Source organism: Tyto alba, unplaced genomic scaffold (assembly GCF_018691265.1).
Source record: "Tyto alba isolate M040663 unplaced genomic scaffold, T.alba_DEE_v4.0 Super-Scaffold_39, whole genome shotgun sequence".
Lineage (NCBI taxonomy): Eukaryota > Metazoa > Chordata > Aves > Strigiformes > Tytonidae > Tyto > Tyto alba.
In genome coordinates this window covers 12,986,233-13,010,776 of record NW_024881314.1, presented here as the reverse complement: position 1 = coordinate 13,010,776, position 24,544 = coordinate 12,986,233, and the positions used below count along the sequence as shown (strand labels likewise).

Here is a 24,544-nt window from a genome sequence, read left to right as displayed (position 1 = left end):
GGCCGCGGTGACCCGCAGGGGCTGCCCCGTTCCTCACCCCCCGGCCCGGCGGTGCGGCGGCCGCGGGGCCCGCGGGAGCGCGGTGCCACCTAGGGCCGAGCCCGGGCTGCTGCAGGGCCCGGCCGGGGCTGCGGGGGCTGGGCAGCACCGAGCCCCGGCACCGCGCCGCCCTCCGCATCGGCGCCCGCCCTCCGTGCTGCCGGGCCCGGGCCCCGCCGCTCCCCGCGGGCCGGGCAGCCAGCGGAGCGGCCCGGGGCCCTCCCCGGCCCGGGGGCTCCGCGCCGCGGCGAACCGCCACAGCCGCGCTCCTGCGGCGGGCGGGCGGCCGGGGCCTGGGGCTGCAGTGCGAGCGAGAGCCGCGCTGCTTCCACGCACAGCTTCCACGGCGATGGGCTGCGGCAGGCCCGGGGGGCGGCGGGGGGGGCACCCGGGCAGGCTGCGGGGGGCCCCGGCAGCCGCAGCGGTGCAGATCTGCTGCCTCACCGCTGCGCCCAGGGCCTGGGCCAGGACCGGGGCAGCGCCGCGCCGGTCCCGCCACCGCCCCGAGCCGTACACGGCCGGGAAGGGAGGGGAAGCCGGGCTGGGGGGCTGGTCTCCAGGGGGCCTTGGGGGCCACCTCCTCACAGCGCGTCCCCCCAGGGCGAGTGCCGGGTGGGTGACGGGGCAGCAGGTGGGGAGGTCCCAGCGCTCGGAGTTTGCCCCGGCCCTTGCAACGTGGGTCTTGCGGAAAGCTCTGGGAGCACAGCCGGTGCTTGCTTGACTCTTGTCAGTTAAGCTGAGGGCACTTAACGTCAATTCTTAAGTCAGTCTCCCAAAAGCGCATGTAGCCTGCTTCCCAGGAGCACACGGGGGGTGATGGCAGCGCCGTGGCTGGACATCAGCCGCTCTGGGACACCTTGCTGCGCTGTGAAGCCTTCCTTCTGCCCGTCCTTGGGCAGATCAGGCTATCTCCCTGCCCGTGTGGGTGGGAGGTTTCTCCATGCTGCCACTAACTCTCCTTTGGTCTCAGAAACAGACTGAGACTTACTGGCTATTTGAAACTTCACCCTGCAGCAGCCCTCAGATGGGCTTCAGTTTGGTGAGGCTTGGTCATGGGGCTGGAAGTGAGTCATGTAGGCACCGCGCTGGCTCTGCACAGTGTGATCAGACCCAGATCGATCCTCTGGTGGGACAATACCAGCCTCCCGAGTCATACAGTAATAAGTACAGATGTGTCTTGAGAAGGGAAGAGCAGAGCACAGCAATAAATCCTCCCAAATCAGAGACACAGGCTGTTTTCTGTATGCTTGTGACTCGCTACATCCTGTAGCTGTCAAGTGAAAAGCTAACAAAGGCAAGGCTGGACACGGGCACCTGGAGCCCAAGGGCAGCCCAGGAGTGATGGACTGGACAGCAAGGGGCTGGAGGAGGAGGAGGGTCTGGTGAGGCCAAATCTGAGGCAGGCTGAGTGCCCCGCCTATGTGTTGCATTTCCAGGTGTTGGGATTTTCTTAGCATCGATTCTACAGCAGACTCCCTGGTCTAACCTGATTTCTACTACTTGGCCCTCTAAAGGCTTTTCCTTTACACTGCAGCCTACGGTGTTCAGTCCCAGTTTAATGAAGTTTTGACCTGGAAAAGCAGAGAGCATAGGGCATTTCCAGAGCACATCGTCAGATTAACGGATGTGACTGTGATACACAACACGCCTTGACAGTTTTTCCAAATGCTACCTGCTGTCTCCCTCTCCCAGGCCTAAGACACGCAGTTTGCAGTTCATGGCAGGTGGGAAATGGCTCAATATATACATTTAAACTGCCCTGTCTCCCGCTGTAGAAGGGGAAGCTGTTTGTATTCTTGCTCATTTCTCACTTAAAATCAGTGACAAATTCAGCTACATAATTCTGGCTGGGGTTTTGTGTGCCATGAACAGAGGACAAAGAGGAAATTATAGGGAGAAGGACTCTGTTCCTTCTTGAAACAACAGGAATTAATTTAATTTATACTTTGACAGCCAGAATTGAAAATAATTAAGAGCCCCTGCAGCTGGGTGCAGAGTGTTTGCCTTCCTTTTATTGAAAGAGCAGAAGGCAATACCCCCTGACAGGGGTGACTGGGAGAGAGAGTCACCTCTGCAGGGGGTCAGACATATCCATACATCTGCTCTTCTGGCAGAAACAGGACCAGGGGGTCTGTGTGAGATTACAGATAAGAAATGTAAACTCTTTTTTAATGAAGCTCCCCGGGTTACACCTTGCTGATTGCTCCCCGAAATCATTCTAAACTCGAGTATTTCTGTGGCCCAAGGAATGTGTTTCTCTTTCCCACTAGTTGCCTGTATTTTTTCCTATTTATTTTCTGTCTCTTTGAAGGATTTACTGGCTAAGGCAGTCGCTGTGATGTCCTGGGCCACTTCGTGAGAATTTCCCCACTCCTCTGTCAAGTATTGTCATTATTTGTTAGTGAGAAACAAGGCTTTTTCAGCAAAATGACACTAATCTGAGGGATAAAACACATGAAAGTTCACCTCCTGGGGTAATCCTATCAATTATCTCCTTTCAAATACCATATTTATGGCAAAACCAGCATTATTGAATTGATTTCTCCTCCTGAATTTCTTGGATGTCTGTTTTTGATTACTTGATGTCATTGATAAGTGCAGTGATTATATCACTCAGAAACAACAGGTTTTCTGGAAAGTTCCACCACTGTGGTTCTGCAGAGCCACACTCAGTGGGATTTAAGAGAAATCCTTTGAGCTTTTGATCCCGCATGTTGCATTGCCAAGCAAGAGGGGACCCTCTGTGAGACCTTGCTGTCCCTTTGCCCTGTGCAACTCATTTTGCAGGCTCACCACAGTGCACAATGTTCACTCAGGAACCTTTGCTCATATAATTCCCTATCAATGGGATTTTAGAAGGGAAGATTTATGAATAATTGAATAATATCAGCCCCTCCTGGGAGCTATATAAAATTGTGTGGGTAGACAGCTTGCTCTGGGGATGGTGTTTGTGATGCTGTAGCTCTAGTGTCATCCCTCTTTTGTTCACTGTCGCATGGAAAGTCTCTGCTCTTCACAGTGCATTGGCTCTTTCTCAGGATGTAGGCACAGAAAAGCATTTCTGTGTGGAGGCTCCAGCCCTGTCCGTATCGCATGGTACCAGGGAGGGCTTCCCTGAGGAAAGTGGGGAACACGGTAGGCTGCTGCTGCCACTCAGGTTGACTACACGGGTTGTAAGCTGCAGCAGGAGTATGTGTCTTGGTCTGTGCCTTTTCTCTCTAGATTTATTTCCTTTTTGCAAATGCTTCTGTAGTTCCCTGGTTACAGCCCAGGCAGAGTTCACTGTTGGCTGAAGAGCCCTACTGAGCATCACCATAACATCAGCAAACTAACATCCTGCAGTGCAGTGCTGCTTCTTCCCCAGAGAGCCTGGGGGAAGAGCTAAAACAAGCTCAGGCTCCACATATCCCTGTGCTGGCTCAGGCAGAGAGCACAGCTAGTGCCCAGAGACCTCCATATGATGGCTTGTTTCCCTGCATCCCCCCATGCTCCAGGTTTTATTTATAATCTTTAGGATAGAAGCAGCCAGATGCTCCTGCTCTCTGCCGGGTCAGGGCTAATGCTAAGGCCCAATAGCGCTTGAGTTTTTGTCTCTTTGAATAGGCACATGCAAATAATCAAGTAGCTTCTTGACCTTCATTTTGGTAAGACCTGAATGATGCACACTGGCCCTTCTGCTCTGTCCCTGGATATGCAAGATGTGAACAAAGCACACAAATGGATAGCACAGACCGGGGAGCACGAAGGATGATTCTGCTTTGCAACTGGCTTGCAGGCAAGGTCCTGCCCATTATGGTGAGGGCAGGGGCATGAGAAAAGCACAGACGATAAGGAACCATGTATCCACAGTTCTGCTCTCAGCAGCGTGAACATGGAACAGCCCAGGAGAATGACCTTGGTGCCTTGAACACCCCTCCGAGGTGCACCCTAGGGACTGGAGGATGGTCACCAGCTGGTAGAGAGACTGGTTACTGGATCACCTGTCTGGAGGACAGACCCTGAGACATAAGACACCAAACAAGGATCCTAAGACCGGACAATTGTCTCATCAAATACAAGCATGGATGTTGCAAGTGCAGAAAAGGCTTAGGGACATTCACATGAGTTCCCAGAGCACTTCCAGTGTTCTCTGTCACTCTCCCATCAGCATCATCTACCCACCAGTGCTCATGACACCAGGCAGGATGTTGTCCCAGCCCTGGCATGGCAGGGAAGACTCCCTGCCCTTGGCACAGCTGACCCTCCTGGGTGCTGGGCACGTACCACGCTCACTGCAGCGCTGCGCCCTGGGTCACTCACCAATGTTGAGCCATGGGCTTCTGCAGTTTCTGGCTCAAGCCTGCTGTTTTACTGGCCAGCGTCGCTGCAGTTTTGACAGGCAGCTGGCAAACTCCTCGTCCTTACACGTTACAGGCTGCTATGGCCTGACTCTCATTGCTGAAAAATAAGAACTCCTTTACCTGCAGGTAACTGTTGTGTGAGGACAAACAGGAGGTAAAACCACAGGCTCACCTTGAGCTATTTGAGGCTATTCTAAGGGGGAAATCACACCCTTTTTAAGAAGTGATAGTAATTTCATGATTCAAACTGGCGTGAAGGTGGATGCCAGTATGGACTCCCTTGATCAGCCCCTCTAGACTAGGAAATTATGCCATTTTTGTAGGACATTATGATGTCCTACATGTTCCAAGGACATGTTTGGCTGGTGTGAAAACACAAGTTGATGAACAGCTATGAGCTCCATAGTGAAACAGGAGGCTGAAGGCAGTGGTGTGGGTGACTGATCGCTGGAGAGTTTGTGTGGTGATGGAGGAGGGAAGGGGAATGGGATGAAGTAACACCATATCCAGGAGGGCTTGGAGTACTGGCCAGCCAAACCAACACTTGTGCGCACCCTCTGCCAGCACAGGTCTATCCTGAGCTCACTGGTAACTCTGCTTTATTGCACATTTTCTACTCCACTTCTCAGCAGGGCTGAGTTCAGCCATGGCCATGTGTTCGCAGCTCACAGGGTTGATGCATGCTGCTGAGGGGTCGGTCAAGGCACAGCAGGAGCAGAACAAGCTCTGGATGCCTTTCCTTGAGTCTCCTGCTCACCTGAACCTGCCTCTACAGAGAAGGAGGAAAACGTTTCTTTGTAATGTGGTGCTGTGAAATGCCAGCCCATCTGCAAGCTCTCATTAACATTACTCTTACATCCAGTGCAGAAGAAGAAATGCAACATTTAGAGGAAACTCCCTGCTTGGCCCACAGCCACCTCAGGAGTGTCAGACCCATGCTGACTGCACTGACCGTGGCAGAAAGCACACAAGATAAATTCACTGGAGCATCACTCATGAAAAAGCCTCCGTCTGCAATCCAGAATGGCCTCAGCTCTTGGCCTCGACTCTACATCCTGCCAAGACCCTATCCCAGTCTATATCAGCTCTTTGCTGTGTCAGACCCCCCTCAGTTGTGAAACAGATTACTCCTGCTGTGCTCACTGGTCTGTCTGGGTTTTGATTTTGTGCAGTTTACATGAGCTGGCCTCACCTCTGAGGCGCTGACAGGCTGGACAAGACTGTGCCTGGCCTGGGAAAGGGGGTCTGGGACAGCCTCACCCTGGAGTGCCAATGCCCCAAGGTCATGCTGTGCCCTACAGGCAAGGCCATCAGGCTGTTGATGTGATGCCCCTGACCACCATTTTCACCCCTGAGTGGCACAGTCCTCTCCTGTGCTGGGCCAGGCCTTGAAGCACCTTAAGGGCAAAGACTGGGACCTGAACATGCTCCACAGTGCTATACCAGTGCCATGCAGAGGGCCTACGCACTGAGCCCTGGCTACAAACTCTTCCAGATGCATGCCCTCTCCTCTCCCAGAGCCTCCTGTCACAGGGTGACATCTCCGTCTCTGGGCAGCCATGAGCAGTCTCTTGCGGTGTCACAGCTTCACCACGCAGGACAGACCTGTCCCTCAGAGTGCCCTCTCCTGCTTCCTGCTGTCTCTGGGAGAATCCCCTTGCCTGAGATCGGTATATTGTGATTATTGCTTTGCCCTCAAGATCTGTTTTCCACTAGTTTTGCTACTTATCCTGGCCAGACTGGTTATCTTTACAAGCAACTAATTTCACAAGAAGCCTGAGTGGGCCACTGACCCACCTAAACTCTTCATATTGTCCTGTGCCGTCTTTAATCTATATATAAACCTGTTCCTCTAATAAAACTCCAGACTGTAGGGGATAATGGATAATCGGTATAATATACAGTCTGTTAGCAAACAGATCGAAGCACCAGCATCACCTTGGGAAAGTCTCAGAGATAAACATCCTCCCTTGTCTGTTCATGGTATCTGTTGGGATATTACTTTTAAATCTCCCTTGTGACATGGCTGATGTTATCACTTCAGCCGAATTAGTAAACCAAACTCTGCATTACTGTGTGTTATTTAAATATTAATGGGCCAGATGGGGTACATTTCCTCACAACCCTAAGGCAGTGCAGATTTCATAATGACTCTCCAAGCTGGAGCTGATCACTGCATGTGATCTTCACAAGCTGGAAGGAGGAGGCATTCAGGGGAAATTAGACTCTATTTTAGCATTTATTATCAAAGGGTCGGAAGACCTATTCCAGGTTTGCTCCCAGAACAGTACTCTGCTTCACACCCTTCCGCAGCCTGGCAGGGGTTCAGACTGACCGTGGCTTCCCAGGTCACTGACAGCCACTTGCAGGCAGCCAGCGGCACGGCACACAGTGGGAGAGAGCTAAGGAAGACACCAGGACAGGCCATGTGCCTCATGCAGAGCACACGGGCACGAGGAGCGCTGAAAGAGCACACGGACAGGAGGCTGCAAACCAGCTTGGGCTCTCCCCGGTCAGGAGGCAGGTTTGGGGTCTCTGTAGCTGCAGCTAGATGAGAGAAAAAAGCCCTTGGCTTTTATCAGGCGCCTCTGATGGATGCTGCTCATTGCTACAGCGGTGCCAAACAGCAGCGTGCTGTTGGATGTGCTCCTGTCACCCTCCACAGCCACTGCACACGGGCACCGTCACACTGCCTGCCTCGCACGGACCCAAGCCCCATTTCGGAACAAGACCTCCCGCATGCAAAGGGCATGAGCCATTCTCAGTCAGTCCCTGTAGCACTACAGACGTGATTTTGAGAAATACAGATACGTTGTCTGCAGCAGTAATGTCTCTGGGTGATTCCTGGTCCTCATCACAACCCAGGCAAAGATCAGTCTCTATGCACCCAAAACGTGCAACAATAGACCACAACTGTTACTCCAGATGACTTTGAGAAGCAAAGGATGGCTTTAACATCCAGAATTTCTGAGAGAGAATTATTCCAAACTTCTACAAGGTTATGCTGAAAACTTGAAGCCAAGATCCTTCCCAGCTTAATCAAACACCCTATGTATAAGACAAATGATAGTTTTCCAAGGAAATCTGAATCACAGCAAGAATTAAACTGGCAAAATGTGTGGGCCTTTCACTTTGTAAGTACTACAGGGACTAAACTCTGGGATGTTCCTACTTTGTCAACAACAAATCTGTTAGGTTAGGACCACTCTCACCCAAAACAAGGACCAAAACTGTAAAATAAAAGACATTTCCTCATCAACCATGGACCAGTTTGAAATTCCTCCGCAATATGTGATCTGCCCAGACAACATTGCAGCTGAAATGGCAAAAGTCATGTGCTTTTGTTAGCATGAACCTCAGATCAGATTCAGAGTTTTTTATTTATTTCCTGTGAAATCTTCATAAGACTGTTGAGATATTACAGGCAGTTTTGCCACTTTACAGAATTCTAGTGAAGTCACAGCTGAAATACTGGCCTGTGCACACAAAAGTAAGCCAGCAAGGTTGGACAAAATTGCCAGGATTCATTCGATGAAAAATACCACATACCATCTTAGTTGTTCCACCAACTAAAAAAACATTGGCTAGAAACCCCATGCCAGCTAGTTAGAGCCCTAAAAAAGCTTTTGTGCTCCTAAAAGTGTAAAAAAAAAAAAAAAAGCATTAAGCACAAAGTAAGGTATTTTCATACTTCCTAATTATTCACCTGAGCAGAAAATCATTGACATGGGGAGGAAACAATGCAGCAGTGCGGCAGGAATGCACAGATACAGATTTAGGAAACTTTAACTTTTATTGGGAAGCAATTTAAGATCTAAACTGAGGTTTCCCTTCCTATGTGGCTACAGGGAGCAGAGCCAAGTGCTGTGAGCTTTAGGCTGCAGGACTGTAACATGTAAAACATGCGTGAACAAAGAGTTTGCCATTCAAAGGAAAAAACCTCTTATTTCATCCAGAAGTTGGGAAAACCAGAAAAAAATACCATGCTAATTTGAGCTCTTGTGTGAAGAGATGGGAGTCAGAAGGAGAAACGGCTAAGTGAGTTATAGATTTGAAGAAAGACTGACAACATAAGTAAACAGCTATGGCAAGATCTGGAGGTTTGGACAGGTCCCCACACATGAGTGCTTGCTTGGATCACTGGAAAAGAAAGGGAAGAGCATTGGCATTAAGAATAAAGAGAGACAGTGTTTGGAAAGCAAAGGACTGAAAAAGATAAGGCTTGCTTTTGGACGTAGAGAAGGGATATTGATGGTTAGGATTGTTTATGTTGGGGTACTCTGGTTACAGTAAAATTTAGTGGTTCTTTTTGAAGCAAACAGAGAGCCCAAGAGAACTCAGAGCGGGTTTAGAGAGCTCAAAAATAAACAGAGCTGTGGCCTGGATGGTCTAGTATTTGTAAACAGGCCCTGAACAAGGCTCGTATGGAAGAAGAGCTTGTGAGCAGTGGGGAAACGGTGGAGAGCAGGCTGGAGAATCCCAGGGCAATCTGGGTTCGGGGGGAGTTTGGGAGGTCCAGTCTCCTCCTCAGAGCTGGCTCGGCTCCCAGGTCAACCCAGGCTGCTCAGGGCCTGGCCCAGGCGGGTCCCCACAGGCTCCGCGGGGAGGGAGCGCGGCCCGGCCCGGGGCGTGCGGCCGCCCTGCCCGCCACCCCCCGCGGCCCCGCTGTGCCGAGCCCCGCTCCGGCTGCCCAAGGGCCTCTGCGCCCCACCGGGCCTCCTCACCCCGAGCCAAGCACGGCCCCGGGGCCCCGGGCGCGGCGGGAGCTGCAGCGGGACGAGGCCGGGCGCCGGCGCTGCCCGGTACGGCGGAGGGGGAGGGCGCCGCGAGGCACGGCGGTGGCTAGGCGCTCCCGCCCCGCCGCAGAGCGGCCGGCAGCCAAGTTCCGATTGGGCGGGCTCGGTCACGTGGAAGCGCCGGGCGGCCGAGCCGGAGCCCCGCCGCGCCGCCTGAGGGGCGGGGCGGTTGCCGGGACCCTTCGCTTCGCATTGGCTCGCCCGCGTCACGTGGCGGGGGAGAGGCGCTGGGCCCGGCGCGCGGATGTGGGCCGTGGCGAGGGCGCCGCCGGCGGTGCTGGGGCTCGCGCGGCGGCTGGCGGCGGGCGGCGGCTCCGCCATGGCCGAGGGCTCCTCGGCGGCGCGGCGGCCCAGGGATGTGCCGCGGCGCGTGTGGGCCCGCGAGCGGCGGCGGAACGCGGGCGCCGGCCTGGCGGGGCCCAACACCGTCTACGCGCAGGTGGTGGCGGCCGGGAGCCGCGACGCGGGCGCCGCCGTCTACGTCTTCTCCGAGTTCAACCGGTGAGTGGGGAGGCCGCGCCCGGGCTGGGGTCGGGGCGGCCCGCCCAGCCCTGCGCTGACGTCCCTTCCCCTCAGGTATCTCTTCAACTGCGGCGAGGGCACGCAGCGGGCCATGCAGGAGCACAAGTAAGTGGCGGGCCACCGGGGAGGCCGCCCTGGGGCTGCCTCGGTCCTGGCTGACCCCCACCCACCCCTTTCTCGCCCCTCAGGCTGAAGATCTCGCACCTGGACAGCATCTTCCTCAGCCGGGTGGCCTGGGCCAACGTCGGTGGGCTGCCAGGTGAGGGGGGGGGGCGCTGGCCGGGCCCCCCGTGCCCGGTCTGGCCCTGGTTCCTCTCTCAGGGCCCGGCCGTATGCACCGCTTGGCCAGGCCAGAGGTGGTTGTGTTGCAAGCTGTTTGCTGGGTGGTGTGGGGGGTCTTTTAGGCAGTGGTGGAGAGAGGAGGAGCGCTGTCATAGCCGCAGGATTGCACATGGGGCTCTGAGGAGCTTCCAGCTGCAGTGTGGTCTCTGTGACAGCGCATGCGAACACGTGGTGGAAGAGATGCTGCCTCCCCAGCACCCATGGCTTTATCTTCACAAAATCTTGTAGAGTGTAAGGTATTACCAGTGTTGCACTATTCCTGAGTCAGACTAATTTGAGTTCAAAGGGACATACAAAACTTTCTGGCCCATCCCTGTCCTCAAAGCAGGATGAGGTTAGAACAGATTGCTTAGGATCTTGTCCATTAAAATTCTGGAAACCTCCAAGAAAGGAGATTAACAATCTGTTCAGGTAACTCGCTCCAAATTGTGACTCTCAAAATTTGTAGCTATTTTCTGTATCTGTGGATATAAGTGACTCAAAGCAGCCACAAAGCTGAGGCAAAATTCAATTTGGATCTGAGTTAAGTTCTGGCTTTTGTGGAGAGGCCCAGCACTCCTGGGCGGTGAGAGGGATCTTTGTGTGATGTACCAGCAGTCAGTGGGGCTGTGATAAAGCTGGTTCTCTGCTTTCTTTCAGGTATGATTCTCACACTAAAGGCTATGGGGCTTCAAAGATGTGTTTTCCTAGGGCCACCAAAGCTGGTAAGTAGGAGAAGCTCTCAGAAGGGAGAGTGAGCCCTTCAAATGTTAAAGCTTACCTTGGAATTGGGAGGGCTGGTATCAAAGGAGTGAATCATTGTACATATGTAAAATGCTGGTCTGAGTTAGTGCCAGCCTGAAGGTTCTGCCAGAAGGGCTGGCCGTAAAAAGCAAATCTCTTCAGTTACACACAGCACAGCATCAGACTTTTGCTCCGTAAAACTGTCTTGTCAGCTAATATTCTGGTAAATCATGTCTCAGAAAAGGGCATCCTTTGTTCTCCTGTCTGTTCCCTCCCCGTTTTCTTCTAAGAGAAACTTGGTCTCTGATCTCCTGCTTAATGTCATCTTTGCCAGCCTAATGCCATGTCAAGGCTGAAAATTTCTGATTCTCAGCATTGTTTCATTTCTCTACAATATCTGCTGACTAATTATATTGATGGAATGGAAGGTGAGAGTGGTTCTTTATTCTCCTTTCTCTTTCTAAATGAGTAATGCTCATGGGAGGTGGGACCCCGGCCCAGGGCTTTCTGACTGACTATGTGCTGCCCAGTTTTTACCTGATGGGGCATGGAGTCTTTGACTTCACTGAAGGTACCTGTAACTCCTGGAAGTGGTGCTTTTTATTGCACTGATTGGGCTCCTGATACATTGTCTCTTTTCCAGCAAAACTACCTGAAAGCAATTCGACTCTTTCCGGGGCCCCTAAAAAGGATGGATTTAGGTATGTAGGTCAGTGATGTGTAGCGAATGTGAACTTGTAACTTCTTTTTGTTTCAGCTGTAGCCAAGGTTGCATTGAACAGTAACAACTTCAGAGTAAATGCCTCTGGATTAGATCCACTCAAAGTTTTAAATATTTGTTTTGATCTGTTACACTGTTCAAATCCATCATAAGAACTGGTTGGAAGAAAAAGAAGTGGTTCCAGCTGTGTTTCTGGTAGGCCGCTGCCAGTCTAACTGACTAGTAGACAGCATTTGATTTTTAAAGCACTGTAAAGGAAATTTGCTTCCCAAGTTTGCCAGTGAACTTGCTTCTCATGGTATCATGGACTACTTTTTGTGGATGATGGGCTTTTAAGAACTTAAGAACTTATTTCAAGAACTTTAATTATTCATTGGCCTTTGTGGAGAACGATTTGGGCAGAGAAAGGGAAGGGGGACATTCATCAGGTTTTGTTTAAAAAAGAAAAAAAAAGATATATTCCTGATTTAAATTCTTTTAGAATATGAATTTCTTCTTATGAACTTGTTAATGCTGGTTTCTGATCTCTTTCCAGCTGTGCAATTGCACACAGAGCCCGAGTATAAGGATGAGACGATGACAGTCTACCAAATACCTCTTACAGGTGAGCATGTGACGCTGTAGTCAGACGGGGGAAGCACTTGCTCAGTAACCACGCTTAAGGTGATTAAAGGAGCAGCTTCTGTTTGCAAGCCTGAGTAAGGAGAGGTTTATTAATTTACATGTTTTTCTCAGAAGGATCTCTCCCAAAGAAACAAAGACCTGCTGAGTCAGGGCCCTGGTTTGTTCCTTTAGGTGTGGGTGTACAGAATGACGTATGAAACATCACTGGCTTTGGCTTCCTTAGCCAGCTGGGTTTTCCTACTGCTGAAGACTGATACTTAGAGTACAGGCACAGGCTTGACAGAGTTTAGCAGTTTTAAGAGAATCTGAAGGACTTGCATGACAGATGGCTTCTGAAGTGACTAGAATATGCAAGTGCAAGTCAGACTGGGGGGAAAAAGCTTTGTATTCTGGTTCAGTTTAAACATGACTGTCAAGGAAGAGGGGATGCTACTCATGCTTTTCTTATCTGTGGCTTTCGATTGAGTGATTCTGTCTGGTTTTATTGGATTTGGGACAGGAAAACCACTAGCTGCTGAAAGTACGTTGCCTCAGAGTCCTGGATCATCAACCCAAGGTGGAAATAGCCCTAAAGGGGACACAGATCCAGGATCCCCAAGAGTCGCACAGCAAAGCTTGAAGGAGGGCAAGGAAAAGGAAAGCCCAAAGAAAACAGGTGAAAAAAAAAATAGAATGACCTATTTAAGTTTAATGAAATAATGACAAATTAAGAATATGCATTTGTCCTCCGAGCCCTTTGCCCTCTGGAAGTGAGGTCTGTAGAGAAGCTCAGCTGAAGGATTATATGGAGCATAATGACTTCTGGTAATTTGGAAGTTGACACAGACCTAGTAAGGCCTAGATATTGGGTGTGTTTCCTACTTGGGGTGTGATTAGTTCCTGTAGTAGTTTGCCCCTGGCTGGAGTGGGTGCCTCCAGCCTTTGCAATTTAATGATGAGTGAATGTTGGGGTTGATTATTTTTTGATCTTGGGCTTTATTTTGGTTTCTTATAGCTGAAACCGTGGGCTCTCTGGCTTTAGGTGCTTGTAACATTTTGCTGCTGAGCTCCAAGCTGGCTGGATGATGTTGTTCCTGTTAATTCTTTAGCAAGCATTGATTAATTTTATCTTTAAGAAAAATTATAGTCAGTGATGATTCTGAGTAGTTTTGCTTGCCTTTACAGGTGAGGAACAGAAGTGTGCAAGCAGGCATCCCGATCTCGTGATGGCTTTCCTTTGTAAAGTAAGCTTGGACACAGATCTCTAAATCGGTGTAGAACAGAATATAGAATAAATAGAGTATTTCAGTTGAAAGGAACCTACAGTGATCATCTAGTCCAACTGCCTGACCACTCCAGCGCTGACCATAAGTTAAAGCATCTTATTAAGGGCATTGTCCAAATGCCTCTTAAACACTGACAGGCTTGGGCCATTGACCACCTCTCTAGGAAGTCTGTTCCAGTGTTTGACCACCTGCTGTGTAAAGACATGCTTCCTAATGTCATTAGGACACTTTATCCTGCTAAATAGACTTATTTGAAGATAGCATTTTCAAGCAGGACTGTAGCATAAGTAGGAATGTGTAAAAACTAGAGACATTTTTTTAGAAGGGCTCTTCATAGAGAAGCCAATTGAGAATATATGGATTCCATTGTTGTTTAATGCCTACAGTAGGGAAGTCTGTCCTGAACTGAAAAGAAAAAAAAAAATTCCCTTGTCGTGTGTGGGAATACTTAAACTGGAAGTATGTGGATCTTGTTTCCTGGTCCTCTTTATTTGGCTGATAATTTTGTTTTATTTAACTCTTTTCAGATTCACCCAAAGAAGGGAAAATTCCTAGCAACTAAAGCACAGGAGATGGGCCTGCCGGTGTGAGTACGAGATCCCAGCCTGGGGGATGGGGCAACACCAGGCATCTTAATGTTGGCAAGTTCAATATTTCTATGGCCTTATTTTCAGGGGAACTCCAGCCATTCTTCCAATAATTACAGCTCTCAAAAATGGGGAGAGCATCACTTTTGAAGGCAGAGAGGTAAGATGTATCTGTGCTTTCTGCTGTGGCTTTGCCATCCTTTCTTCACTAGGCTCCCAGGGTAACAATTATTTCACGCAGAATATTTTGTCTACTAATAGGTACTGGGACATGTTTATTGTTTTTTTTTTTTTGTTTTGTTTTTTTTTTTTTTTTTGTTTGTTTGTTTTTTGTTTTTTGTTGTTGTTTTTTTTAACACCCATTCTTGTGGCAAGGATGGATGAATGATGGTTTTAGGCCTATTCCTTCCCATCCCTGCTAAGAGATTGTCATGGGGTTTTCTGTGTTTGAGCTCTGAGTGGCTACTTTTGGTTAGTGCCTGGTCTCTGTTCCAGCCCCAAGTTGTTGCTGAATGTGGCTCCTGTGGGGGGCACGTCTGGGGCTGTTACAGGGGTATGACTAGGGAAATGCACTCTGAAATGGGCTGATCTGTGAGTATGGCTGTATGTCTGCTATTTGTCAGAGCTTCCTCATCTCCCCTTTCCTAAGCTGATACAGGTCTAGGACTGAACTAGTGGAATTAAACCCCGCATCTTTTAAATCTGGTGTTTGAATGCCTGTATAGCTATCACTCCCTTCTTACTTTATTTGCACCCGTAGACCAAAAGTAGTTCAACAGTTCCTGTGTACAGTCTTAATCTCTCAAACACTAGTCTGAAGTGAGAGGCAGAGCCAGCTCTGGTGATGTCCCAGATGATCTGTAAGTAAAGATCCTAACCTGGGAGATAGGATTGGTATATCTTTGTATCACAAGAATTTCACAAAGTCTTTTTTTTTAAGTATGCTTTTGCTACCCTTCAATTCTGCTATGGAAACCTAGAAGCTGCTAAAATTCCCTTTCTTACATTAGGTTGTGGTTTGCTCTGAGTCCAGGGTTGGAATTTGTTGTTACACAGCAAAATGCAAACTTGTGTAATGAGAGCAGAAAGGGAACTACTACTGCACGGGCTGGGTTTGCTGAGCAGGGAAGGGCACCTGCTGGAGCTGCCCACTGAGCGCTGGCTAATAGAACAGCTGTGAAAGGGTCGGACATCATGATGCAAGAAGGGCTGTGTCTGAAGCTTGATTGTGGTGTGATCTTGGTGTATCTGCCTGCAGCTCTTTCCTGAAGAACTGTGCACCCCTACTGATCCTGGCCCAGTGTTCATTGTGCTGGAGTGTCCTCACAAGGGCTTTGTGGATGCTATCTGTGAAAACGAGACTTTCCGAAGGTAGTGGGGCTGGGTGTCCTGGGGTGTTTGGGGAAAGACATCTGTGCTGAGTTTTGTCAAAGAGAAGTTCTTGTTCTAGATGTGTTGGTTCTTGTGGCAGATGTCTGAACTGTTTGGTACTGTGAAGGAGCTAGAGATGCAAGAAAGGACTGGTGGTGCATTTTGAGCCTTTCAGGAAAGGCAGACCTGTGCAGGACCTGTGGGGTTCTGTAACTGTCACAAGCCTGTCTTCCTTCAGAGGCCTCCAGAGAAGGGACTGTGCACTGGTGTCTTGCTGGGGAGCAGTGTGGAGTGCCACTTCCCTCTGTGGTGGAAGCCTGGACTGCATGTAATGTCTCTGTAGGGTTGTGCAGAAGCATGTTAGGCTTCTGGAAGGCTCTACAGATGTTGCTCTTGGAGGAGAGGAACTGCCCTGGTGGGGAGAGAGGAGGTCTCAGCAAATGGCAGGCTGGAGCCTCGCGCAGCCTTGTGCCTGCCGCGATGTGGAGCCTGATGCTCCTGGGCTGTGCTCTTAAGATCTGTGCTCTGCCTGCTTCAGGGGTGGCATCTCTGGTAGCACCAAGATGGGACAGGGGAGGAGATGCCAAGGTGATGGAGGACTGAAGTGCAGGTATTCTTTCTGTATTTGAATGTGCCTCAGGTACCAGGAAGGACTTCCTGAGAATCAGGTGGCCTTGATTATTCACATGACTCCAGAATCAGTGCTTCAAGACAGCCGCTACCAGCAATGGCTGGAAAGGTATGTGATCTGATTACTTGGTTTCATGTCACTGTTGGGCAGCAGCATATTCTTACAGTACATATGTTTTTCCCAGAGTATAAATAGCTGTTGGCTGGCAGCAGGGCTCTGCTGGATCAGATGAAATTTTAGCTAACAGCTCAGGTGTGCACATAGGCCCAACTCTAACGTGGAGCTGAAGCTGTTCTGCATTTTATTGTCCTTTTACAGATTTGGATCTGGAACTCAGCATTTGGTGCTCAATGAAAAGTCCTCTGCAGTGCACAACCCACGCAGCTACAAGATCCAAACTCAGCTGAATCTCATCCACCCAGAGATCTTCCCTCTGCTCACCACCTACCAGAGCAAGGTAGGCCAGGCCCTGCTTGCCTGTGTGCCTCGTGACCTTGAGCAAAGAGTGTGTTTGATGTCACTCTCCTCCCTGTAGGAGGAAGAGGCTGTGTGTAGCGTGCCCATTGTGCGAGGAGAGTGCCTCTTGAAATACCACTTCAGACCACAACAGGAGTGGCAGAGGTCAGTGGGAATCTTCGGCTTACCAGTTTTTGGGTGTTGGCTTGAAGCACCTTTTCAGTGCGAGTCTGTGCTGCGGGAGGATGGGGTGTCAGAGTCCCTTGCAGATTCTTACTGGTAGCTGCTGAGCTAGCAACTGTGTCTTAAGGAGTGTGTCCTTGTCCCTGAAAGTCTCAGACAAGGCGTAGGACACAGATGAGTGAACCACTGAAAACACCACCTGGCCAGTGGTTTGGAGTTGTATTTCTGTGTCTTGGATTTGTAGCCTCGTGCTCCTCTGCCCTTTGCTTTGACCTCATATGCTGTGCACCCAGCCATGGCTGTGGCAGAGAGAGACTTTTGGGGGAACCTGGTGAAAGTCTTACCAGGCTTTCAGGGTTTTCAAATGGTAACAGAGCTGAAAGCTCTGGGTGGTTAAACAGTTGCAGACTTCTCTGCTGGTGCTTGCTTTGTGGGCAAGTAGGTAAAGCTGCTCACTGAGGATCTTAAGGGCAGGCAACCATATGGTACAAGGGGATACCAGCTGCCATGGCTCAAATTTCTGGCTCTGGTGGCCAGAACAGGAGGACCCAGATGCCAAGAAGAGTTTAAGTTTCTTTGATTAAGGTGTCTGAAGGCCTGTAGTACTGCACAGGCTCTGAGGCAGGCCTAGGACACAGGTCCCTTATGCTTTCGGTGGCCTAGAGCCTTTTTGGGTGGGTGGTTGTCTTTCAGGAGTGTCCGTGCTGCCTTGCAGTGCCCTCTAGTGTCTGGCAGCTCTCTGGATCTGGCCAGCGCAGGGGAGCACAGTGCTATTGCAGGAGCTTCTGCAGTTTGTGGTAGAACGATTATTTCTGTGGCATGACTCAGCCCAACCAGGCCTTTTTGGTGCACAATGCATTCTTGGATGTATCTTCCCCCACCCCTCAAAGTGAAACTTGGAAGGAGCATTGACCCTTTGTTGTTAGGCTGTTTTGACACAGTAAGTTGGTGCTTTGCTCTGAAAAGCACTGTCTTCTCAGTTCCTATCCTGCCCCATCCTGATACCTGGCCTGTTCTTTCAGAGATGCTGTGACTGTCTGTGATCATGATGCATTTGTTAAGGAAGCCTTGGATCTCCCTGACTTCCAGGCTCGTGTGAAGGAGTGCAAAGAGAGCCTGTCTGTTGTACCAGGTAAGGATCAGCAACTTGTCTTGGATCGGTGTAATAGGAAGTAGGAGGTCTTGGTGACCCACTGCTTTAGAGGCCAGACACAGCTGTGAACATGCTGTCTGAGAGGTGCTCTTAAGCCTTCCTGGAGCTGTCCAGAGGACAGGCTTAGTGCAAACTGAGTTAGTTCATTTCAGTTGGATTTACACAGCCTTGTGCTTCTGGTTTTCTAAAGATGCTAGGTTTGGGGATTGAGCACTTTTGGGGGCAATTAGAGACAAAATGCCCGTGTGTTAATTCTCTGAGTTGGCCACAGTTCTGCTTGTGCTGAATGCTCTCATAGCAGCCACCGTGGAAGTCCCTATGTCTGGGAGAAGTCTTGCTCTAGAACCAGCTCCCTGTGGGGCACTCTCCTCTGAATTTTTGTTGTGCCATTGGCAGTGAGGCTTTCATGGTATGATGCAGCACCACTCACTCACTGGCTAGACCCTGATTTCAGGGAGAGTCAGGACACTGTAGAACAGGAGTCAAGTCCCTCTTGAACTGCCAGCTTTGTCATGGGTGATGAACAGAGTACTTGTTTGCCTGCCTATGGGTATGCAGTTATACATTGTGATGTGTTTTCTTGGTGATGCTTGTTTTGTCTTCTGTCTTCCTTTGTAAACCTTTCTGCTGTAGGAAAGCCAGAGGCTGAGGGAAGCAAAAATTAACATGCTGGACATGTAGACTCTGGAGTTACTAAGCTGTTGAGCTAAATGGTGTCTGACTGGGTGGTATGTGGATAACACTTACTTACAAATCCTTGTTGTCTGTTCTCTCCAGGAAATGTGGGTGCTTATCCTGAAATTGTGTTCTTGGGAACAGGATCTGCAATTCCAATGAAAATACGAAATGTCAGTTGCACACTGGTAAATACCAGGTAAATCCCAGTATCATGCATTCTGCTTGGAGAAGCTCAGTGTCTCAAGAGGGTGTTGCCCAGGTGCTGTTTTGACCAGTCTGTGTGTTGATAACACAGGAGGGATGCCCCTATTGTGGAGTCTGTAGCCCATCAGGTTCAGGCACCTGTCTCTCTGTAGGTGGGAAGACTTGAGAGCCACCTGTAAAGCCAAACATTTAATGTCTTCATGTATTTTACCGTCTGCCCCAAGGGTCTGTTCAGCATCAACACAAGACCAGAATGAGCTATGCAGACAGAGCTTTCTAAAGCCTTGGCTAGCAGGACTGGAGTAGGATTTAGAGGTGTAGAGCACTGTGAGCTCTCTGCCTTGCAAGCCAAAAGATCCCACTCCCTGAATGGGTCCTGGTCAGAGCTCATACAGTGGCTGCTAAATGTCTTTGTCACTTGTCTTGTCAGCTCTACCCGATCCCTGCTCTTGGACTGTGGAGAAGGAACATTTGGACAGCTCTGTCGTCACTATGGAGAGCAAGTTGACCAAATACTGTGTAACATAGTAGCTGTGTTTGTGTCTCACATGCATACTGATCATCACTCGGTAGGTTACGTGGGTTGGAAGGAGAAGGGGTTCTGTGCAGGTGTGCTCTGTTTGGGATTCAGATGTAGCTGCAGCTGAAGAATGTAGGATGACCTGCTGTTGGGGCTACACTTCCCCTCTGCACTCCTCAGACACCAAATCTGTTTCTAATCCCCTCCCTTCCTGTTACGCATTCCTGCAGACTTGCTGGGATCATGGAGAGTTGAGATTTTTCAGCAGTGTCCTACCCAGCTTCCTTCAGACCTTTGTGATAAATCGTCACAGAAGGACCAGCTGGTCTGTTTTAGATTGGCTGTGATCAGGACAGGCTGTTTGCTGGTCTGCTGTCTTGTGTCTGGAAACCATACCGGATCTGAGATTGTTGGGGAGAGACTTTCTGGTCTCCACCCTTCTTTTGGGGGTACACACAGCAGCACTGGGAAGAGTTGAGGGGCTTGTGTTACTGGCCACCAGCCTGGGCCGTAAGCAATGACAGTGCTACTGCAGCTCAGGAAACCGCTGTTATTGGAAAAAGCAGTAATCATGTATCTCTGACTAGAGGTTTCCCCAAAACTGCATCTTGCTGAGCTGCAGTAGCACTGTTGCCACTTATGCCCCGGATATTTCTGACTACAGCTTGCTGTCTTGTTTATTCCCTTTGCAGGGGTTGTTGAACATCCTGATGGAGAGGCGAAGAGCTTTTGTAAGTAGTGCTGTTGTTTCACTGCTCCTGAAGTTTCCTTGGAGTGAGGGGAGGGGAACTTCTGAGTAGCGAAAAAGCACCATCATTTCCCTAGGTATTTCTTCTCTGGTTTGGTGTGTACCTAGCACTGGTTTTTTTTTTTTTTTTTTTTTTTTTTTTTTTTTTTTTTCTCTCCCTCTGCCTTTGCTTTTCCAGAGAGCCCTTGGTCGGACTTTCAGCCCTCTGTTTCTGGTAGCACCTGAACAGATCATGCCTTGGTTACATGAGTACCACAACCACTGTGAAGAGATTCTCGGAGACATCAAGTGAGTGTTCTGTGTGGTATGCGGGGAAATGTCCTTGCTGGGTCCTTATTTGAGGCAAACTGCTGTCATCCGTAACCCCCACTCCTTTGATGAAGGTGACTGACTCCTTCCACTGTGTGTAGAATTAGGATGTGCAGGTAGCAAAGGGGAGGATGGGGTTTGTTAGTTGTGATACTTAATAGAGGCTTACATGCAGGCTTCCTCTCCCCTTAGGAAAGGGGAGTTGGGCAAGTGAAAAAACTTTCCTGGAAGAGAGAGTATTTGACAGTGGGGAAGAATTGGTTGGATGAGTTCCTGGAGCACTGGACAGTTAAAGCAAGGGGGAAAACAGATGGGTACCCAAAAATGTCTTGTTTGTAAGGTGCTAAACTGAGAAGGAGAAATAGGCTGCTTAAAGATAAGATCAGGTTTTACTTCGTACCTGTTGTTAGTTCTCTCTTCTCCCCTCCCTCACAGAATGATTGCTTCCCAATCCCTTGTGAAAGGCTGTGAGAACATCAAACCTAAAGCCAAATGGTTTGTCAGTTCTCTGTTAGAGAACTACAACTTGGCTGAGGTAAGTTCAGGAGCTGGCAGGGTCAGTTGCTATGAGGGGCAAGAGGGGACCTGAGGTCTAACACTTGTGTCCTTGTTCAGTTTCAGACTTGTGAAGTCCAGCACTGTAAAAATGCTTTTGCATGTTCAATGATCCACAAATCTGGCTGGAAAGTAGTCTATTCTGGTGACACGATGCCCTGCATGGCCTTAGTACAAATGGGTAGGTGACAAAAACCCTCTGCTTGAAGAATCTCTTGGAGAAAGGTCTTGAATTGTTAGTATCTAAAGCGGGCACCCCCACATCCTTGGTGCTGTGCCTGCAACACAACAAGGGGCTAACAGGGGGAAATGAGACTTCATGGAGGCAGTTGACTAGTCTGTAATCAACTGAAGATTTAATATAACTTACACAGGTAAAAATGCTACCCTGCTGATCCATGAAGCAACGTTGGAAGATGGCATGGAAAAAGAAGCTATAGAGAAGACACACAGGTGGGGTGTGTTCTGCTGTCACTATTAAGGCAAAGATGGTGAGCTGGGTTTTGTCCTTGGAGCTGGTGTTGAAAGGCCCAAGTCCTGTAGATGGTTCTGGTGTGTGCAGAGCTCTTCAGCGCTGTGGCTTATTGCACCAGCTCTGTAACCCTCACAGCTCCTCTGAACATCCCCGAAGAGAAATGGGGAAAGCTTTTAAGTAGGCGGCAGTAACTCTACAAATACATTAGCCCAAAGGAAAGGCCCTCTGCTTGGTTACATTTTAGGACTAAGCTCAGGAGGTAGAAGAGTCATCTCTGCAGCTAACAGTTCAATTCAAACTGAGCGGTGCAGCCAGTGGTAGTGAGTGCTGCTGCCAGCAAAAGTGGGGAGACCTGAGAGCAGCTTCTCAGAATTATATGTGAGTTACAGTGCAAGAGAGTTGGACCTGCTGGCATGCCTGGAACAAGTATTTGAATAAGTTCTTGTCCCCAGTTTGTGCAGCTCTTAAATGCAGAGCTCCAAGTAATTACAGCTGCTTTTCTGCACTCAGAGTTGTTTGGCAGTCAGAGACTTGCCGCCCCTGCAGGTTGCCAGAGGAAGAGGTGCCTGGGTGTGCCTGCAAAGAGCAAGGACACCTTGTGCTCAGCAAGCATTTTAGGTAGTATCTAGTGTTGGCTGTTGGTGTGGTGTGACCTTAGATACAAAGCAGCCTGCCCTGCCTGGTTGGAGGGGCAGTACTAGCCAACCTGTCTGTGACCCGAGCTCACAGTGCCATGTGTCTGTTCCTTTTGCAGCACAACCTCCCAGGCAATCCAGACTGGCATGAAGATGAAAGCGGAGTTCATCATGCTCAATCACTTCAGTCAGAGATATGCCAAGATCCCTCTGTTCAGTGAAGACTTCAGTGAGAAGGTTGGAATTGCATTTGATCATATGAGGGTAAGTTGGGAGCTTTGAGCCAGACTGTAGGAAAGGTTTCAGCGTTACTTTGGGATGGCTGCTGATCATGAATTAAATTCTCCACTTGTAACGTATCAGCACACCATCTCCTTCTGAAGAGTAGTCTCCTCTGAAACAGCTGCTTTTACTGCTGGGGAATATTCTGGTGTTTTCTGGGCTTGCACAACTGAGAGAACTTGCTAGTCATGGAGTTCTGGTATCATCCTCTTTGGGCCACAACTGGAGTACCAGATGTACGAGGCTATCAGGAGGTATCGATTGTTCCTGTTGTTCTTAAGCAATAAGAAGGGGAGGGGCAGAAACCAAGAGGGGTAAGGGGGTCCCTTAACGCTCTGGTCCACTGCTTTTCCCAATCCATTTTGAATTGGCCCATGATCTGTTTCCAAGTGATAGGGGAGGTAAGAATCGGGTGTGTTAGGGGAGTGTGTGAACACTCTGGTCCACGACCTTTCCCTATTTATTTTGGGTTGGTGTGTGACCCAGCAGGGGGAATGGCACCAAGTATGGAGCAGCTCCAGGGTGGTGGTGGGGGGGAGTTGCACCACCACAATCCACCCCATTACTACAGTCATTTTATCTCATCCATAGAGTGGCAGTGTGGTTGCCCCTTGCCTCTGTGCCTATAAGCAGATAAACACCATAATCCAATTCTAATTTGAGGGAAATTTTGTGTTCAGTCTCTTATTAATTGTGATTTAAAGTGATATTATGTACATAAAGGAGTATGTATGTAGGGAAATCTCTGCATCATTGTAACTTGTTTAGCTATCCTCCAAACTAACAGCAAACATAGTATGACAGCAGTTACTAAAATTACAATGGGATGTAACATCAGGTTCAGTACCACCAAGGTGGTGAAAGGGTGGCAGAGAGTGAGACAGGTGCTGATGGCTCTTGAGAACAGAAGTTCACCCTTAACATACTGGTTACTTGCCTCCTGTCACCTCTATTCTGCGCACAGCACACCCAACTGAAAAGCTGATTTTGCTTCCACTTGCTTCTCAACTGGTGTGCTACTTGAATGGCTTTCTGCAGAAGACATCCAGGAGCCAAAAGCTGCTGCCATTGAATTGAAAGCAGTCATAGCAGCATAGCTCACTAATCGATCAAAACTTGTACAGTGTCCACATCATTTCTTGTGAAGGAAATGTAAATAAATGACTGCTGTAGAGTTGAAAACTATGACCTGCCTGCTACTGTCACCACAGCTGAAAATCATCACTAGGGCTCCTCAGTGCTGGGTGCTGTGCAGAGGAAGAGGCAGTGCCCTGACATTTGGTCAGGCAAAAGACAGGGGGAGAGGAGGGAAAACAAAAACCAGTTCTCACACAGGTGCTCTTGTGCTTGATGTATTTCAGGTACGTTTTGGTGACTTTCCAACCATCCCGAAGCTGATCCCGCCTCTGAAGGCTTTGTTTGCAGATGACATAGTAGAAATGGAGGAGCGGAAGGAAAAACGGGAGATGCGGCTTCTAAAGGAGGCTGCTATAGTCTTAGACAAACTGGCTGCTGGTGAGAACAAGGAAGAGCCATGCCAGAAACGGAAACAAGCCAAGAATCACCAGGAACTACCGAACAAGAAGCTTAAAACAGTAAACTGAGGGGAAAGAAAGGTTGAGAACACTCTGCTCTGTAAGAGGTGCCTTGCTCTCTGCGGGCCTCGGGAGTGCGCCGTGCCACGGGCACCGTGGGAAAAGGGGCTGGCCTCAGCTCAGCGCCTGGGTTTGCTTGGTCATCGCGGGAGCTCCCTGGGCTGAAGCTACCAAGCACGCTGTTAGCAGCGCAAGTCCTTGTGCTGACGGTGTCTGCCCATACAGCTCCTCTTGCTCGGTCTTACCAGTCCATGTGTCATTTTTCTTTTAGCCAAGAGTTCTTTTCTGAACGGTTTTAATTTTTGGTTTTATGCTACAAGCTATTGATAATGTAACAGCAGCAGTTGTGATCTTTGCAACAGATCAGGTTTAAGAAGCCCTCGGGGGCCCATGGATTCGCCAGAATAAGGTGGGCAGGTCTCCGGGTTGTGAGGAATGTAACTAGGTATCAGAACCCAGACCATAGGAGGAAATTTCACAATAAAATGGGACCCAATTAATTTTTAAGTTAGAGATGTGATTGCTGCTGTGTTCCCATTTTATTTTGTTTTCCCCGGCTGATTTTTTTTTTTCGTAAGATCAGTTTTCCAAAACCTTAATTTAGAATCTGAATAAACCACTCAAGATCGTACAAGAGGCTATGTTTTGTCTAGATCGCTAATGAGGACTTAGTGAGGGAAAACATACCTGAATTGCTCCAGAGAATGACCTCTGTTGGCTGTTTCTGCATTACAGCATTGGTGTAAAGACCAAGATCCCACCCCAGTGCTGGAGCCTCATGCCTGTTCTT

At 49.4% G+C, this 24,544-nt stretch overlaps 1 protein-coding gene across 1 annotated transcript; it reads left to right on the top strand.

Moving 5' to 3' along the window:
* Positions 1 to 9,382: 9,382 nt before the first annotated feature.
* On the top strand, positions 9,383 to 24,261 carry ELAC2 (elaC ribonuclease Z 2). The gene is made up of 24 exons (XM_042802656.1): positions 9,383 to 9,676; positions 9,752 to 9,802; positions 9,886 to 9,956; positions 10,679 to 10,743; positions 11,406 to 11,463; positions 12,019 to 12,087; positions 12,607 to 12,762; positions 13,272 to 13,330; positions 13,900 to 13,958; positions 14,047 to 14,119; positions 15,218 to 15,330; positions 15,971 to 16,069; positions 16,280 to 16,418; positions 16,497 to 16,582; positions 17,623 to 17,732; positions 18,531 to 18,627; positions 19,066 to 19,204; positions 19,848 to 19,886; positions 20,082 to 20,191; positions 20,648 to 20,747; positions 20,828 to 20,948; positions 21,142 to 21,220; positions 21,997 to 22,141; positions 23,521 to 24,261. The coding sequence occupies exons 1-24, from the start codon at positions 9,420 to 9,422 to the stop codon at positions 23,761 to 23,763; spliced, it is 2,538 nt and encodes an 845-aa protein (XP_042658590.1). The 5' UTR covers positions 9,383 to 9,419; the 3' UTR covers positions 23,764 to 24,261.
* The last annotated feature ends 283 nt before the right edge of the window (positions 24,262 to 24,544 follow it).